The sequence below is a fragment of the Coregonus clupeaformis genome, chromosome 23 (assembly GCF_020615455.1).
Source record: "Coregonus clupeaformis isolate EN_2021a chromosome 23, ASM2061545v1, whole genome shotgun sequence".
Classification (NCBI taxonomy): Eukaryota; Metazoa; Chordata; class Actinopteri; order Salmoniformes; family Salmonidae; genus Coregonus; species Coregonus clupeaformis.
The window spans coordinates 54,814,505-54,831,180 of record NC_059214.1 but is presented as its reverse complement, the minus strand read 5'-3'; the positions used below and the strand labels follow the sequence as shown (position 1 = coordinate 54,831,180).

At 46.5% G+C, this 16,676-nt stretch overlaps 1 protein-coding gene across 1 annotated transcript in view; it reads left to right on the top strand.

Annotated features, from left to right (window-relative positions):
* The window catches only part of LOC121556335 (UDP-glucuronic acid decarboxylase 1-like), a 157,200-nt gene that overhangs the window by 59,754 nt on the left and 80,770 nt on the right, over nucleotides 1-16,676 (top strand). The window contains exons 5-6 of the mRNA XM_041870244.2: nucleotides 8,704-8,764; nucleotides 9,563-9,743. Coding sequence (XP_041726178.1) covers nucleotides 8,704-8,764; nucleotides 9,563-9,743 — 242 coding nt within the window. The remainder of the gene's footprint in view (nucleotides 1-8,703; nucleotides 8,765-9,562; nucleotides 9,744-16,676) is intronic.

Sequence of the window (16,676 nt, the reverse complement as noted above, 5' to 3'; positions counted from 1 at the left end):
TGAAAAAATGTATGTACCAATCACAGATTGACGCTTTAACTGGGGCCCATGAGACGGTGTGTGTACTAAGTATGTAGAATGTACTGTACACTGCTGTACTCTATTATCGTCTGTGTGTGCATCTGCAAACTAAAGCTCTGTGGGTATTGTGATAACTGATTTTACTGTAAATCGTTCTGGATAAGAGCGTTTGCTAATGTAAATGGGGATCATGGTGGAGTTTGGTAACAGATGGAGGTGTTGATGTATCTTTCTGTCATTGCTGTGTGTGTGTGTGTGTGTGTGTGTGTGTGTGTGTGTGTGTGTGTAAATTCTAAAAGCTTTAACAAGAGCATGGTATTGTGTTTCATTTGAAAACAGCATAACATTTGATAAAAGCACTTCCAGAGTCGAACATGGGCCTGGCAAAACGATATCAACTGCAAGGCCAAAAGAGAAGCTCACGGCAGAGCAAAGGCAGATGTTCAACGTAAAGTGAGGGAACAAAAAAACCGAATGGTGGACAAAAAAGGCCCCGGAGACAGTAACGGTGCGTGGGTAAAATCACTGGAGAAGCCAAGCCCCTCCCCCAAAAAGCCATAGTACAACCTTGTGATAATTGTGTTGCTCTATAACCTGTTCATTTATATGCCTTGCGACCGTGATATACAGTACCAGTCAATAGTTTGGACATACAGTGGGGAAAAAAAGTATTTAGTCAGCCACCAATTGTGCAAGTTCTCTCACTTAAAAAGATGAGAGAGGCCTGTAATTTTCATCATAGGTACAAGTCAACCATGACAGACAAGTTGAGAGAAAAAAAATCCAGAAAATCACATTGTAGGATTCTTTATGAATTTATTTGCAAATTATGGTGGAAAATAAGTATTTGGTCACCTACAAACAAGCAAGATTTCTGGCTCTCACAGACATATAACTTCTTCTTTAAGAGGCTCCTCTGTCCTCCACTCGTTACCTGTATTAATGGCACCTGTTTGAACTTGTTATCAGTATAAAAGACACCTGTCCACAACCTCAAACAGTCACACTCCAAACTCCACTATGGCCAAAACCAAAGAGCTGTCAAAGGACACCAGAAACAGAATTGTAGACCTGCAACAGGCTGGGAAGACTGAATCTGCAATAGGTAAGCAGCTTGGTTTGAAGAAATCAACTGTGGGAGCAATTATTAGGAAATGGAAGACATACAAGACCACTGATAATCTCCCTAGATCTGGGGCTCCACGCAAGATCTCACCCCGTGGGGTCAAAATGATCACAAGAACGGTTAGCAAAAATCCCAGAACCACACGGGGGGACCTAGTGAATGACCTGCAGAGAGCTGGGACCAAAGTAACAAAGCCTACCATCAGTAACACACTACGCCGCCAGGGACTCAAATCCTGCAGTGCCAGACGTGTCCCCCTGCTTAAGCCAGTACATGTCCAGGCATGTCTGAAGTTTGCTAGAGTGCATTTGGATGATCCAGAAGAGAACTAAAACCAAAATAGAACTTTTTGGTAAAAACTCAACTTGTCGTGTTTGGAGGACAAAGAATGCTGAGTTGCATCCAAAGAACACCATACCTACTGTGAAGCATGGGGGTGGAAACATCATGCTTTGGGGCTGTTTTTCTGCAAAGGGACCAGGACGACTGATCCGTGTAAAGGAAAGAATGAATGGGGCCATGTATCGTGAAATTTTGAGTGAAAACCTCCTTCCATCAGCAAGGGCATTGAAGATGAAACGTGGCTGGGTCTTTCAGCATGACAATGATCCCAAACACACCGCCCGGGCAACGAAGGAGTGGCTTCGTAAGAAGCATTTCAAGGTCCTGGAGTGGCCTAGCCAGTCTCCAGATCTCAACCCCATAGAAAATCTTTGGAGGGAGTTGAAAGTCTGTGTTGCCCAGCGACAGTCCCAAAACATCACTGCTCTAGAGGAGATCTGCATGGAGGAATGGGCCAAAATACCAGCAACAGTGTGTAAAAACTTTGTGAAGACTTACAGAAAACGTTTGACCTGTGTCATTGCCAACAAAGGGTATTTAACAAAGTATTGAGAAACTTTTGTTATTGACCAAATACTTATTTTCCACCATAATTTGCAAATAAATTCATTAAAAATCCTACAATGTGATTTTCTCGATTTTTTTTTCCTCATTTTGTCTGTCATAGTTGACGTGTACCTATGATGAAAATTACATGCCTCTCTCATCTTTTAAGTGGGAGAACTTGCACAACTGGTGGCTGACTAAATACTTTTTTTCCCCACTGTACCTACTCATTCCAGGGTTTTTCTTTATTTTTACTATTTTCTACATTGTACAATAATAGTGAAGACATCAAAACTATGAAATAACACATATGGAATCATGTAGTAACCAAAAAAGTGTTAAACAAATCAAAATATATTTTATATTTGAGATTCTTCAATGTAGCCACCCTTTGCCTTGATGACAGCTTTGCACACTCTTGGCATTCTCTCAAGCAGCTTCATGAGGTAGTCACCTGGAATGCATTTCAATTAACAGGTGTGCCTTGTTAAAAGTTAATTTCCTTCTTAATGTGTTTGAGCCAATCAGTTGTTTTGTGACAAGGTAGGGGTTGTTTACAGAAGATAGCCCTATTTGAAAAACGGAGTAGGGGTGTCCAAACTTCTGACTGCTACTCTATAGGCCTAAAGGCCGAGACAATAAGAAGACACAGTGGCAGAATAAATTCAACCTCACAAAACCGGATAGCAACCTCTGTCCAATGAAGTCCCCAAATCATATTACGTGTACAGTAACAGACATTTATATGACCTTCAGCATAGTCAAGCAAGTTAATGTTTCCGCCATTTTCGGACCACTAAACAACTGTTGATTTAGAACCACAGAGAGTTACCACAAGTCGCAAAGAAAACAGAAGCTGCCTCCACTATTCCAGCACAATTTCAACTTCAACATTTCAACATCATCAAATCTCCTCTGCTTAGTCTAATACAGTGACAACTAAAACATACCAAAAACAATTTAGTACCATCAACGTAAACTAAATATGATGTGGCTGTCCATGGTTCTGATTTCTGTGTGTGTGTGTGTGTGCGCGTTCGTGCAAGTAGAAAAACATGTTGACTCACCCTACTTGTAGAGGAACGCCAATGCTATCCTCATCTCTTTCATGTGGTGTGTATTTCACTTTTTTTTTGTGCGCCATGACCATTCACAGTTGAGCTCGCTCAAGCCTGGCTTCCCTTGGCATCCATGAATACACGCCACTGCCTGGAGATCCAGCAGCTGGCAGACTCCGGAGTATCCAGAGGCTTTTTCGTCGCCACCTAGGCAGTTACCGCAGCCTAAATTCCTTTCACTCCAAAGATGGGCAAAAGCTGCTGAATCACAGTGGACAGAGCACTTTGAGGAGCTCCTCTAACAGAAGCACAACAGTTGAGATGGAGATCATCGATCACATCGCAGATTGACATTTATTGTTACCAGTCTTGTCCTGGTGGCGGAATTGAGCAATTTCACCTTAGATAGGCCAGCTGCAAAATTGGCTATATTATAAAAATGTATGAACCAAAATGTGCTTTTTCGTCTAAATGTAGCCCTTTACACTTGTACCCGTATACGGTTTTGAAAATGGCAGATTTAGGCACTGATAAACATCTAAATTGGAACGCAGTGGCTGTACAGTAACAATGCTATACATGAAGTCAGAGCTTTTTGCTCAGCGCTTCACAGCGCTGTATGGGTTTTGGCTGACATCCGTTCTGAACTTGAGCACCTCGCGCGCCAAGAAGTTGCCGCCATCCCTCCCGTTGTCTGAGCGAGGGAAATGCTCTAAATGAAGAGGACTCTATATATTTTGAAAGATGACACATTGAGGATTACGATAAATACCACCTTGATGTCATGCAAGCATGTCATACATCCGTGAGTCCAAATGTGCACTTCACATTTCCATAGCATAAAACTCATGTAATATACAGTGTCAACGTTTATGATCACTATGTTTGATGTACAGTTACAAGATGACATGGCGTCATAACCTGGGTTGTCCTGAACAGAATGAGCCTATGTTTGTCTATTGTGAAGAAAGTTCACTGTGGCACAACACCTCAATGGACTCATGACTCATTTCTAAGCGCACCGAAATTGCATTGTGAAAGCCTAACATTGTAATATCGTATTTTATAAGTTTTACAACAAATCCTCCACCAACCACCGCCTGACAAAAATACACCAGCTTCAGCAATACTGTACATGTTGACAATACCACTATTGCATATGTGGACCACTTTCCCTACCTTGGCAGCCTTCTCTCCTCCAAAGCCAACATTGACGCGGAAATACACCACCGCCTAAGCTGTGCCAGTGGAGCCTTCTCAAGACTGAGGAAAATAGTATTTGAGGATCGCAACATCCAGGCCAGAACTAAAATCTTGGTCTACAAAGCAGTAGTGCTCCCCACCCTACTGTAGGGGTCAGAAACATGGACCACAGACAGCAGACTCCTTTAAAGCCCTGGGGTCGCACACCAAAGATACCTCTGCAATATAATGAGGATCAGCTGGAAAGACAAGCGCACCTACACCAGTGTCCTGGAGGAGGCGTACATCAACAGCATCACCACCATCACTCAACACCAGCTCTGATGGACTGGCCATGTTGTCAGAATGCCCAACTCTCTCCTCCCGAAACAGGTCCTGTACTCAAAACTTAACGCAGGACAGCGGGCCCCTGGAGGACAAAAGAAGTGGTACAAGGACAAACTAAAAACTAACCTCAAAGTGCCACAAACATCTCCAGCTGGGAGGACACTGCAAAAGACAGGTTGACATGGACGAAAGCTGTTCATGAGGGAGTAGCACGGTATAAAGAAGATCTCTGCCATGCCGCTGAGGACAAGCTGCAACTTCGAAAGGAGAGACTTTCCACCAAGAAGGCCCAACCACCACCCACCACCACCTCTCACCCTTGCCCACATTGCACCAAAATATGTGGCTCCCAGATCTGCCTCTTCAGCCATCTGAAGACCTACAAACAGGACCCACCTGACATCATCTATCCAGATGCCCAGATATTTTTAAACAGGGACACGATCAATATGGGTATCATCCAAACTACAAATGCTTAAATCATTTGTCAGTTTTATGCGCTCTAGAAAACAACATACTGTATACAAAGTTTGACCCATATTCAATACTATACTGAACAAAAATCTAAACGCAACATGCAACAATTTCAAAGATTTTGCTGAGTTACATTTCATATAAATAAATAAATAAACTAGGCCCTAATCTATGGATTTCACATGACTGGGCAGGGGCGCAGCCATGGGTGGGCCTGGGAGGGGATAGGCCCACCCACTGGGGAGCCAGGCCCAGCCAATCAGAATGAGTTTTTCCCCACAAAAGGGCTTTATCCCAGACAGAAATACGCCTCAGCACTTATCTTGGCAAAAGAGAAATGCTCACTAACAGGGATGTAAACAAATTTGTGCACAAAATTTGAGAGAAATAAGATTTTTGTGTGTATGGAAAATGTCATGAAACATGGGAACAGCACTTTACATGTTGCATTTATATTTTTGTTCAATGTAGTTTGACGTCAACAAAGGTTTTCTGTAACATAATTAAGGCAGACTGAAGATCAGAAAGAGTATTGTCAACAAAAGGGTTAACAGAATACACAACAGTATCCCCCACATACAAGTGAAGGTTATAATTACAAACCAATGTTGTTTATGTAGAGAGTAAAAAGTATCCGGCCTGGATGAGGCTGAAAACCGACCCCCGTGGGACACCTTTATTAATATCAAGGATACCTGACACCACCATCAGAAGATACACATTGTGTCCTGTCTGTCAGGTAGTTTTCAAACCAATTACATGCAGCCTCATCGAGGCCAATTTCGGACAACCTTTCAATTAACAAGTAGTGGTCAACAATTTCAAAGGCTTTTGACAAGCACAATGCTGCCTTTTTTTGTCCATACAGTTAGTTATATCATTTATAACCAATGAAACAGCATAGATAGTGCGATGACCTGGCCTGAAGCCAGATTGAGGAACACTTAGAAAACATTTCGTAGCTAGGAAAGCAATAAGCTCTCACAGTCTCACATCAGAATTAGACATTCATTCATTTTTCTCAAACATACAATTTCAAAGTGGTTCCAAACGTCACATTTCAAAGTCTTTCATTACTTCTATATATCGTTCCAAGGTAAACATTTAAGCATTAATTCCAAATTCTTAAGGTTAGGCATCAAAAATATAAAAAACTACTTTCTATCGCTGGATTCGAACATGCAACCTTTGGAACTACAGGCAGATGCTTACGCACATCTACCATCCCCTGGCTACACCGCCCTAGCAAATCCAAAGCCTTCTTGAAGGTAACAGTGCTCACTGATGCCCCTAGGGGCCGGTTTCCACATCATCTCCTGACGTCCTTAGACATTGATGGATGTCGAATACTGACTTGTATCACAGGTGACCTGCCTGAGGAAAGATCTAAGCTGAGAGTCGATCAAAGATTTTAAAAAAATTTGCTAGGCAAGACAGTTTAGAAATAGGCCAATAATTATATCGGTCGGAAGGGTCACCACCTTTGTGGAGAGGGAGCACATGGGCCGCCTTCCAAACCCTTGGGATAGTACCAGATATGATGACATATTATAAATATGTGTTAATGATTCAGCAATCAAGGGGGCGGAAAGCTGCAGTAAAAACGGGTCAAGCATTGAAATGGAAACACAGAATCAGTAGTAGGTGATGGGTTTTCAACCAAGACCGCTAAAGGCTGAGTGCAGCAATCTGACTGACAACGGTTATTTAAACCCCCAATCTTCTCAAATAAAAAGCATGCCGAAATAATACGATTATTGAAAGCATCACTTATCTATTTGTTTCTCAGTAATGAAGTCTGAGTCTGACAGAACTTGATTAGGCAGGGAAGGGGAGGTATTTGCACACTTCAGTGAGTTATGTTTTCCAGAATTTAGAAGAATCACCAGCAGAGTCAGAGATAAAGCTTAAAAAGTAGTTGGATTTAGCTTTCTTAATCGAGATGGTACAACTATTTCTGAGTTCTCCTCTGAATAAGCTCTGAAAGATCAGAGGAATAGCATGGGTTTGACAGTCTCTCGACTCTATACTGTTTATCAGGCCCATGTTTATCTGCTAGGGGAATGAAAATAGATGAGAATTGTTCAATGGCTAACTCTAAGTCAGGAATACAGGAGGCTCTTCATAGCTTGCATTGCGATAATTCATGTAGAAACCCATGTCTCTTATTTAGCAGATGCAGGTTTGAATTTTGCTGTTTGGTGTCTCTAATACATGGCTTTCCAATCCTGTTCCTGGAGAGCTACTGTCCTGTAGGTTTTCACTCCAACCCTAATCTACCTGATTCTAATAATTAGCTGGTTGATAAACTGAATCAGGTAAGTTACAACTGGGGTTGGAGCGAAAACCTACAGTAAGGTAGATCTCCAGGAACAGGGTTGGAGAGCCCTGCTCTAATACATGCTATGGGACAATGATCGCAGAGGTCATATGCAAAGAATACACTAGACTGATATTCATGGGGGTTGTTAGTAAGGATTGCATCAATCAAAGAGGAGTTTGGCCTTTATGATCAATTGAGTCAAATTAAAATTGTGTTTAACGGAAATGTGTTTCTTGTGTGTCTTAACTCCCCCTGAGACACCCATAGGGAGTGGGGTAGCGGCCAGGGTCATAATTGTCCAGCACCTCTGGAGTAATTAGAGTTTAAGTGCTTTGCTCAAGGCCACAGTGACAGCTTTTTTCACCATGTCGGCTTAGGGATTCGAACCAGCGACATTTTGGTTACTGGCCCAACGCTCTAACCTTGAGGTTACCTGCTGTGTGTATGTGTGTGGGTATGTGTTGGATTTCCCCCTGTGCATAGTAGAGTCGCTGAGGTGGAGAGCTAATTTCACTAGGTGATAAGGCGTGAAGGACAAACCTAGGCTTAGCACACGCTGCTCCATCTACAAGGGCTTACTTTGTTCATTATAGACCTTCAGACACGTTGTGAGGTCCTTGAGTTATCTAGCTCATTACAACCTGAATGAGATTATTTGGCTGTGAAGTAATACTCACTTAATTGCTCAATATCCTTCGCCCTCTCTTTCTCACACTTACTCACTCTCTTGCCTTGGCAGGCAGGCAGCCAGTCAGGCAACCATAGGCCCCTGCGGAGTTGGGTAAATGAATGTGATCACGGTCAGGGTTGGAGAGAGACCGGGCTCTCTCACATGCACTCAAAGGCGCACACACACATACCGATGCACACTCATACACACAAACACACTGTTTGTAGTTGCATTTGTTTGTAGAGGACCGTGATTGCACAATCAAAGTATAAATTAAAGGAATATGATTTGGATCACATTCTTTGCTTGTTTAATCACTCAATCAATATTTAGAATGTGGTGTATGTGCGAGTCAGGGAAATGGTTCGATGATCTTGTAATCCAACTTTAGTCAAGGTGGGGGGATATGGAGGGCAACAACGTTGCTTCCCTTGCCATGACAAACACCCTGGCTCTGCTCTCCGCATGATAGGCCCAATAGCCTTACAGCTCTCATCAGCACAATCAACATGATGCTCATTACTTATAGATGGATTCCATGGATTTGATTTGTATTAATGTACCATCTTCCAATTAAAGGTTTAATTCCTAGAATCTTTCTTTTGATTTCCAGTTTCTCTCAGAAATACCCCCCTGTGAAGTTCCTTTCGGAGAAGGATCGGAAAAGGATTTTGGTGAGTGTTTCCAAACGCATGCACGAATGCCGAACACAAAAACACACACACAAACATTCCTCTCTTATTTCTGTCCAATCCTGGACTTAAAGCATTAATCTGTTCCACAGCGCCCTCTCCACCTCCTCTACACATCCTTTTTTCCTTCCCTCAGTCAGCCAACCAGCTGACACTTCAACTTTAGGACAGGTCTGTAGTGTCTGTCTAGTTGGATGGCTGCTAGATCCTTATCCTACACATTACACATGCTCTTTGATGGACAACTAGCTGCAACTAGCTTGAAGGCACGCAGGTCTGTCCTACTGAAATGGTGATGACCCAATCGCAATGTCAGCAGCTTTCTATTTCCCTCAAGCTATACTAACGATCTTTTAGATCTCCCAAGTAATGCTCCCCCAAGTTAGATCTCCCAAGTTATTTATTGTATCTGAAGTTAAGATTCAAGCCTTAGTGAGACAAACTGAAAGTTTGCTCTCTCTTTCTCATTCTCTGTCTCATGGTGTTATCTTCTATCCCCTAGATCAGGAGTACTCAAATCTTACCCTACGAGGTCCGCAGCCTGCTGGTTTTCTGTTCTACCTGATAAGTAATTGTACCCACCTGGTATCCCAGGTCTAAATCAGTCACAATAAAATACAAAAAAGCAGTGGAACTGGCTTCGAGATCCAGATTTGAATTTGAGAGCCATAGATCATGGTCAGGGCGGGCTTCGTGGGCTCTCTTTCTCCCTCCCTCCCTCCCTCCCTCCCTCACTACCCACCCCATCCCTCTCTCATGGTGTAACCCTCTTTCCCCCAGATAACTGGAGGGGCGGGCTTCGTGGGCTCCCACCTGACTGATAAGCTGATGATGGATGGCCACGAGGTGACAGTGGTGGACAACTTCTTCACGGGCCGCAAGAGGAACGTGGAGCACTGGATCGGCCACGAGAACTTTGAGCTCATCAACCACGACGTGGTGGAGCCGCTCTACATCGAGGGTGAGTGGAGACACGTGCGCAAATGCACACAGAACTCATACAATCACATGCACGCATACTGTACGCAGAACATTCATACAGAGCACATACGACCACGTAGGAAGGCACACATACACACTGATCGACAAAGTACACGCTAGCTTTGCCAAACTTGTTAGGCACAGTAGGTGTTGGAAGAGACTAGTAGACACACAGTAATTGCTCTCTCTCTCTGCCCGGTAATATTTGATTAGTATTTGATCAGTCAGTCTGTCCAACAGGCTTTTATATCAAATCAATTTACACTCCCATTTTCCACACTTACCACCCACAATCTTCCCTTTTTCATAACCCTTACCCACACCTCTGAAAGCGACACATTTTCAACAAAAAAAAAAGTCAATTTAAAGCTTTCTTTTGACTCAATTGATGTGCTGCCATTATTGCACAAGGAAAGTGAAAGAAGTAGCATAATGGTACAGCCTACACTCACAGGGAAAATGGATCCACTGTCCTGATGGAAAACATCTCCACAAAGGTGTGAATGCTTCTCTAACAAGGTTAATTGGTGTTTATGTTTTTGTCACTGAAGTGTGTGTGTGTGTGTGTGCGTAGGACAGTGTATGTGGGTGTAGGTCAGTTTGGGTTCGTATGGTTCTTACAGCTCACAGACAAAGTTGGAGTTTTCCATCATGTTGATGAGGATCAAACAAGAACAAGATAATCCATTAACTGACCACACACCTCTTTATCCTGGAAATGTCTCATGTCAAAATGGTGTTCAATGTCCCTGAAAGATAGTGTCATCGCACGCACGCACGCACACACACACACACACACAAACACACACACGTGCCTGTGAGTGTGTGTGTTTGTGTGTTGTATGTGTATGCCTAAAGCATGGGGAACGATTAATAGATCATAACACAGTAAACCATTCTCTACCCTTTGACGATCTGCCTTCCATTTTCACCTCAATTTATTCTGTCAGTGACAGAAGTGATCTTGGAACCAGCAGACCATTGTGACCTGAAAGCTCTGTCCGAGTGGGCAACATTTGTTATAGGTGTCTTTTTCATGACCAGATCAAGATATTCTGGGAAATATGTCATACTTTGGTTGTTATCTGGTCAAATTTGGTCAGATATGCTTGTTAACCAGATTACAACCAGATAAATACATATTTTTGATGTTGCTAAAATTACGTTGATAAATCGTCCTTCTTGTAACGATCCCGGCAGTCTGAGTCGGGTCCTGTCTGTGGACTAGTTTTTCTGCTCGTGATCTCCAGTTTCCCGAGGGTTCTGGAACGCTCCGGGGAGCTCTCTTGATTTCCGCACCTGCATCCCATCAGCAATCTGCACACCTGGTCCTGATCATCACCCTTCTTAGGCTCTGGCCTAACATCCATTCCCTGCCGGCTCGTTAGCCATGAACAGTAGGTTTACCAGAGTATCAGTCGTAGAGCTTCTAGCGTTAGTTTTTGTTGTTTTGCACCTTGTTGATTTGTTGTTTACTTACCTCCGTTTTGTTCCATCTGCAGTCACTTGTCCGGAACCTTCATCCAACCTCTGCCTGGTGGTCGGCGGCTGCCGAGCCACGATTGGATCAACCACTGCACCCCAACAACTAATCAACGCCGCCCGCTCTGTTCCCTGGATTATTCAGCATCACTCTTGAACTTGTAAATAAACACTCACCTTCGTTTCAACTTACCTTGTCCTGGTCTGCTTCTGGGTTCTGGCTTTGTAACTCGTGACAGAACGATCCGGCCAGTATGAACCCAGCGGACCTGGACTCTGTTCGCCATGCCATTACCCATCAGGAGAAGATGTTGGGCCATCATAGCACGGAGCTACAGGAGATCGCGTTGGCAGTTCGGAACCTTTCTACCGGTCTGACGGAGGTCCAGAACCAGCGCGAAGTTTCCGGTGGAGGATCCACTACCGGTTTCACCCATCTCGCCTGCCGCGTCTGGAGCGGTGTCCTTCCGTGAGCCCAAGGTTCCGACGCCGGATAAATATGAGGGGGAGCTGGGAAGATGCCGTTCTTTCCTTATGCAGTGTGGGTTAGTGTTCGATCTACAGCCCTACTCTTATGCCACAGACAAGGCTAGGATAGCCTTTGTGATTGAGTTGCTGCGTGGTCGAGCGCTGGAGTGGGCTTCAGCCGTTTGGGAACGACAAGACCCCTGCATGGCTTCATACCCGGGGTTCACGGCCGAGCTGAGGAAGCTTTTCGACCATTCCGTCCGAGGGAGGGACGCAGCTAGGCGCCTGTTTTCGCTTCACCAAGGAACTCGCAGCGTGGCCGACTTCGTGATCGAGTTCAAGACGTTGGCTGTGGAGAGTGGGTGGAATGAGGAGTCTCTGCAAGCGGCCTTCTACCAGGGTCTGTCGGAGCAGCTCAAGGATGAGTTGATCTCCTATCCGGAGCCTAGTGACCTGGACAGCTTGGTAGCCTTGTCTATTCGGGTGGATAATCGAGTCCGAGAGCGAAGGAGGGAGAAGCAATGGGGTCCGTCCAATCGATCAGCTTCTCAGGTTCCAGTCGGGTCGGGATTGGTCCAGAATACGTCGATCATCGTCCACCACACAGGATTAGTGGAGAGGTCCTGTCTCCCGAGTCGGAACCAATGCAAGTAGGGCGGCACGGGTTAACCAAGGAGGAACGCCAACTCAGACGTAGGACTAACTGTTGCCTCTACTGTGGTGGTTCGGGACATTACCTCGCCACCTGTTCCCGGCGGTCGTCAAACTGCGCGGCTCGCTAAAGTTGGGAGGACTTTTAGCGAGCCAGTTTCGACCTCTCAATACCTCTGTCAGACCCCGTTTCCCGGCTACCCTTGTGAACAGGAATCAGAGCTTAGCGATTAACGCTTTTATCGATTCAGGTGCCGATGGAAGCTTTCTTGATGCCGAGTTGGTGGAACAGCTGGGGCTTTCCAAGGAGCAATTGCCGGAAGCCATTGAAGCGACCACTCTGAACGGCAGTAGGCTGGCACGTATCACGATGAGGACTGAACCGGTTAAGATGCTGTTGTCGGGGAATCATTCGGAGATGATTTCATTCTTCATTCTGCCGTCTTCCCATGTTCCTCTGGTCCTTGGATACCCCTGGCTGAAGGAACACAATCCCACGTTCGATTGGGTGACGGGCAAGGTAACGAGTTGGAGCCTTGATTGTCATGCTAACTGTCTCAAGACTGCCTGTCCCCATTCGGTTCCCAGTCAGGTGATTGAGGTTAAACCCCCAGATTTGTCCCTGGTTCCCGAGACATATCACGATTTGGGGGAAGTGTTCAGTAAGCAGAAGGCTCTGTCACTCCCTCCCCACCGACCATATGATTGTGCCATCAACCTGTTCCCTGGAGCTGTCTACCCCAAGGGAAGGTTATACAGTATCTCCCGCCCTGAACGTGAGGCTTTGGAGACCTACATCAAGGAGTCCCTAGCTGCTGGTCTCGTTCGTCCCTCGTCATCACCCCTGGGGCAGGATTCTTCTTTGTGGGTAAGAAGGATGGCTCTCTTCGACCGTGTATTGATTATCGGGGGTTGAATGACATCACGGTCAAGAACAAGTATCCCCTGCCCTTGATGAGTTCTGCCTTCGACTCCTTACAGGGTGCTACGGTGTTCACCAAGCTAGACCTACGCAATGCGTATCACATGGTCCGGATCAGAGAGGGAGACGAGTGGTTGACGGGTTTCAATACACCGATGGGTCACTTGAGTATCAGGTGATGCCGTTTGGACTGACCAATGCTCCAGCGGTATTCCAGAGTATGGTGAACGACGTCCTGAGAGATATGATCGGTCTCTTTGTGTTTGTTTATCTGGATGACATTCTGATCTTCTCGAAGGAACCTTCCGACCACGTCCAGCATGTCCGGCAGGTTCTGCAGCGATTGTTGGAGAATCGCCTGTTCGTGAAGGCCGAGAAGTGCGAGTTTCACGCCCACACGACATCCTTTCTCGGGTACATCATCTCCAGGGGAGAGATTAGGATGGACCAGGAGAAGGTTAGAGCGGTTCTGGAATGGGCCCAGCCCGGTACGAGATTGCAGCTCCAGAGATTTTTGGGGTTTGCGAATTTCTACCGCAGATTCATCCGGGATTACAGCCGTGTGGCCGCTCCGTTAACTGCCTTGACTTCCAGTATCAGGAGCTTCAAGTGGAATCCGGAGGCGGATCGAGCGTTTCTGGATTTGAAGAGGCGATTCACCAACGCACCGATTCTCTCTCAACCGGACACGGCCCGTCAGTTCGCTCGTTGAAGTGGACGCGTCTGATGTGGGAGTTGGCGCCATCCTGTCGCAGCGATGCTCCACGGACAGTAAACTCCATCCCTGCGCCTACTACTCTGTACGCCTTTCGCCTGCGGAGAGGAATTACGATGTGGGTAACCGGGAGCTTCTCGCGGTGAAACTTGCCTTGGAGGAGTGGCGCCACTGGTTGGAGGGGGCGGAGCAACCGTTTATTGTCTGGACTGACCACAAGAATCTTGCTTACGTGCAATCGGCTAGACGTCTCAACTCCCGTCAGGCCAGGTGGTCGTTGTTTTTCGGACGATTCAATTTTTCCCTGACGTTCCGACCTGGATCTAAGAACGGCAAGGCGGACGCCTTGTCTCGGATGTTCTCCAAGACGGAGGAGAGTGGGTCCAAGACCGAGACAATTCTCCCCCGGAACTGCGTCGTGGGAGCTGTTCGGTGGAAGATTGAGGAGGAGGTGATGGCGGCCCTTCGGACGCAGCCCGGTCCCGGTAACGGTCCACCCGGTCGGTTGTTTGTGCCTGAGTCGGTTCGTCCTGCGGTCCTCAAATGGTCCCACGCCAGCAAGATGGCTTGTCACCCTGGCGTGGCTCGGACGATGGCGTTTCTTCGCAGACGCTTTTTGGTGGCCTGCCATGGCCGAGGATACTCGGGGTTATGTTGCTGCCTGTCCAGTGTGTGCGCAGAATAAGAGTACCAATCGGCCCAGCTCTGGACTACTTCACCCCCCTTCCTATTCCCCGGCGACCATGGTCGCATCTGGCCCTGGACTTTGTCACTGGGTTGCCCGCTTCTGAGGGGAACACGGTCGTTCTGACTATCGTGGACAGATTCAGCAAGTTCGCCCACTTTGTGCCAATTGCCAAGCTTCCCTCTGCCTCGGAGACGTCCGAGATCCTGGTTAGGGAGGTTTTCAGGGTCCACGGTTTGCCCAGTGATATCGTTTCCGACCGTGGCCCTCAGTTTACCTCTGCTGTCTGGAAGTCCTTCTGTTTGGCCATTGGAGCTACAGTCAGTCTCACATCTGGTTTTCACCCCCCAATCTAATGGTCAGGCGGAGAGAGCCAACCAGAAGATGGAATCCACGCTACGCTGCCTGGCCTCTTCCAACCCCACCTCCTGGGTCTCTCAGTTGCCTTGGGTTGAGTATGCCCACAATACTCTCCCCTACATCTGCCACTGGGATGTCTCCCTTCCAGTGCCTGTATGGCTACCAACCTCCCTTGTTCCCTTCTCAGGAGAAGGAGCTCTCAGTGCCTTCTGTTCAGGCCCATATTCGTCGTTGCCACCGGACCTGGCATCGGGCCAGAAAGGCACTCCTTAGAGTTTCGGACCGGTATCAGCTCCAGGCGAATCGTCGCCGGATCCCCGCTCCCACCTATACCATCGGAGATAGGGTCTGGTTGGCCACACGGGATCTTCCTTTACGGACTGAGTCTAGGAAGTTGTTACCGAAGTTCATTGGTCCGTTTGTGGTGGAGAAGGTGATCAATCCGGTGGCAGTTCGACTCAAACTCCCGAGGACGCTCAGAGTCCATCCCACCTTTCATGTCTCCTGCCTCAAGCCTGTTTTCCTCAGTCCTCTGTTGCCTCCTCCGCCTCCTCCTCCTCCTCCTCGGATGATCGGAGGTGGTCCTGCCTACACGGTGCGACGCATCATGGATTCCAGACGGCGGGGCCGGGGTTTCCAGTATCTCGTGGACTGGGAGGGGTATGGTCCTGAAGAGAGGAGTTGGATTCGCGGCGACAGATCCTAGATGCTGACCTCATCCGTGACTTCTACCGCCTCCATCCTGGCGCTCCGGGAGTCCGCCCGGTGGCGTTCGTCGGAGGGGGTACTGTAACGATCCCGGCAGTCTGAGTCGGGTCCTGTCTGTGGACTAGTTTTTCTGCTCGTGATCTCCAGTTTCCCGAGGGTTCTGGAACGCTCCGGGGAGCTCTCTTGATTTCCGCACCTGCATCCCATCAGCAATCTGCACACCTGGTCCTGATCATCACCCTTCTTAGGCTCTGGCCTAACATCCATTCCCTGCCGGATCGTTAGCCATGAACAGTAGGTTTACCAGAGTATCAGTCGTAGAGCTTCTAGCGTTAGTTTTTGTTGTTTTGCACCTTGTTGATTTGTTGTTTACTTACCTCCGTTTTGTTCCATCTGCAGTCACTCGTCCGGAACCTTCATCCAACCTCTGCCTGGTGGTCGGCGGCTGCCGAGCCACGATTGGATCAACCACTGCACCCCAACAACTAATCAACGCCGCCCGCTCTGTTCCCTGGATTATTCAGCATCACTCTTGAACTTGTAAATAAACACTCACCTTCGTTTCAACTTACCTTGTCCTGGTCTGCTTCTGGGTTCTGGCTTTGTAACTCGTGACACTTCTGCAACCTGACCAAGACATCATGGGGGGAGAAGGGAAAGAATGGAATGAAAGAGTATAGAGTGAAGACGAGGGAGATGAGGGGTAGTATTTTTAAAATATATACAGTGCATTCGGAAAGTATTCATACTCCTTCCCTTTTTCCACATTTTGTTACGTGACAGCCTTATTCTAAAATGGATAAAATAAAAATAATTCCTCGTCAATCTACACACAATACCCCATAATGACAAAGTGAAAACTGATTTTTTGAGATTTTAGCAAATGTATAAAAAATATAAAACAGTTACCTTATTTACATAA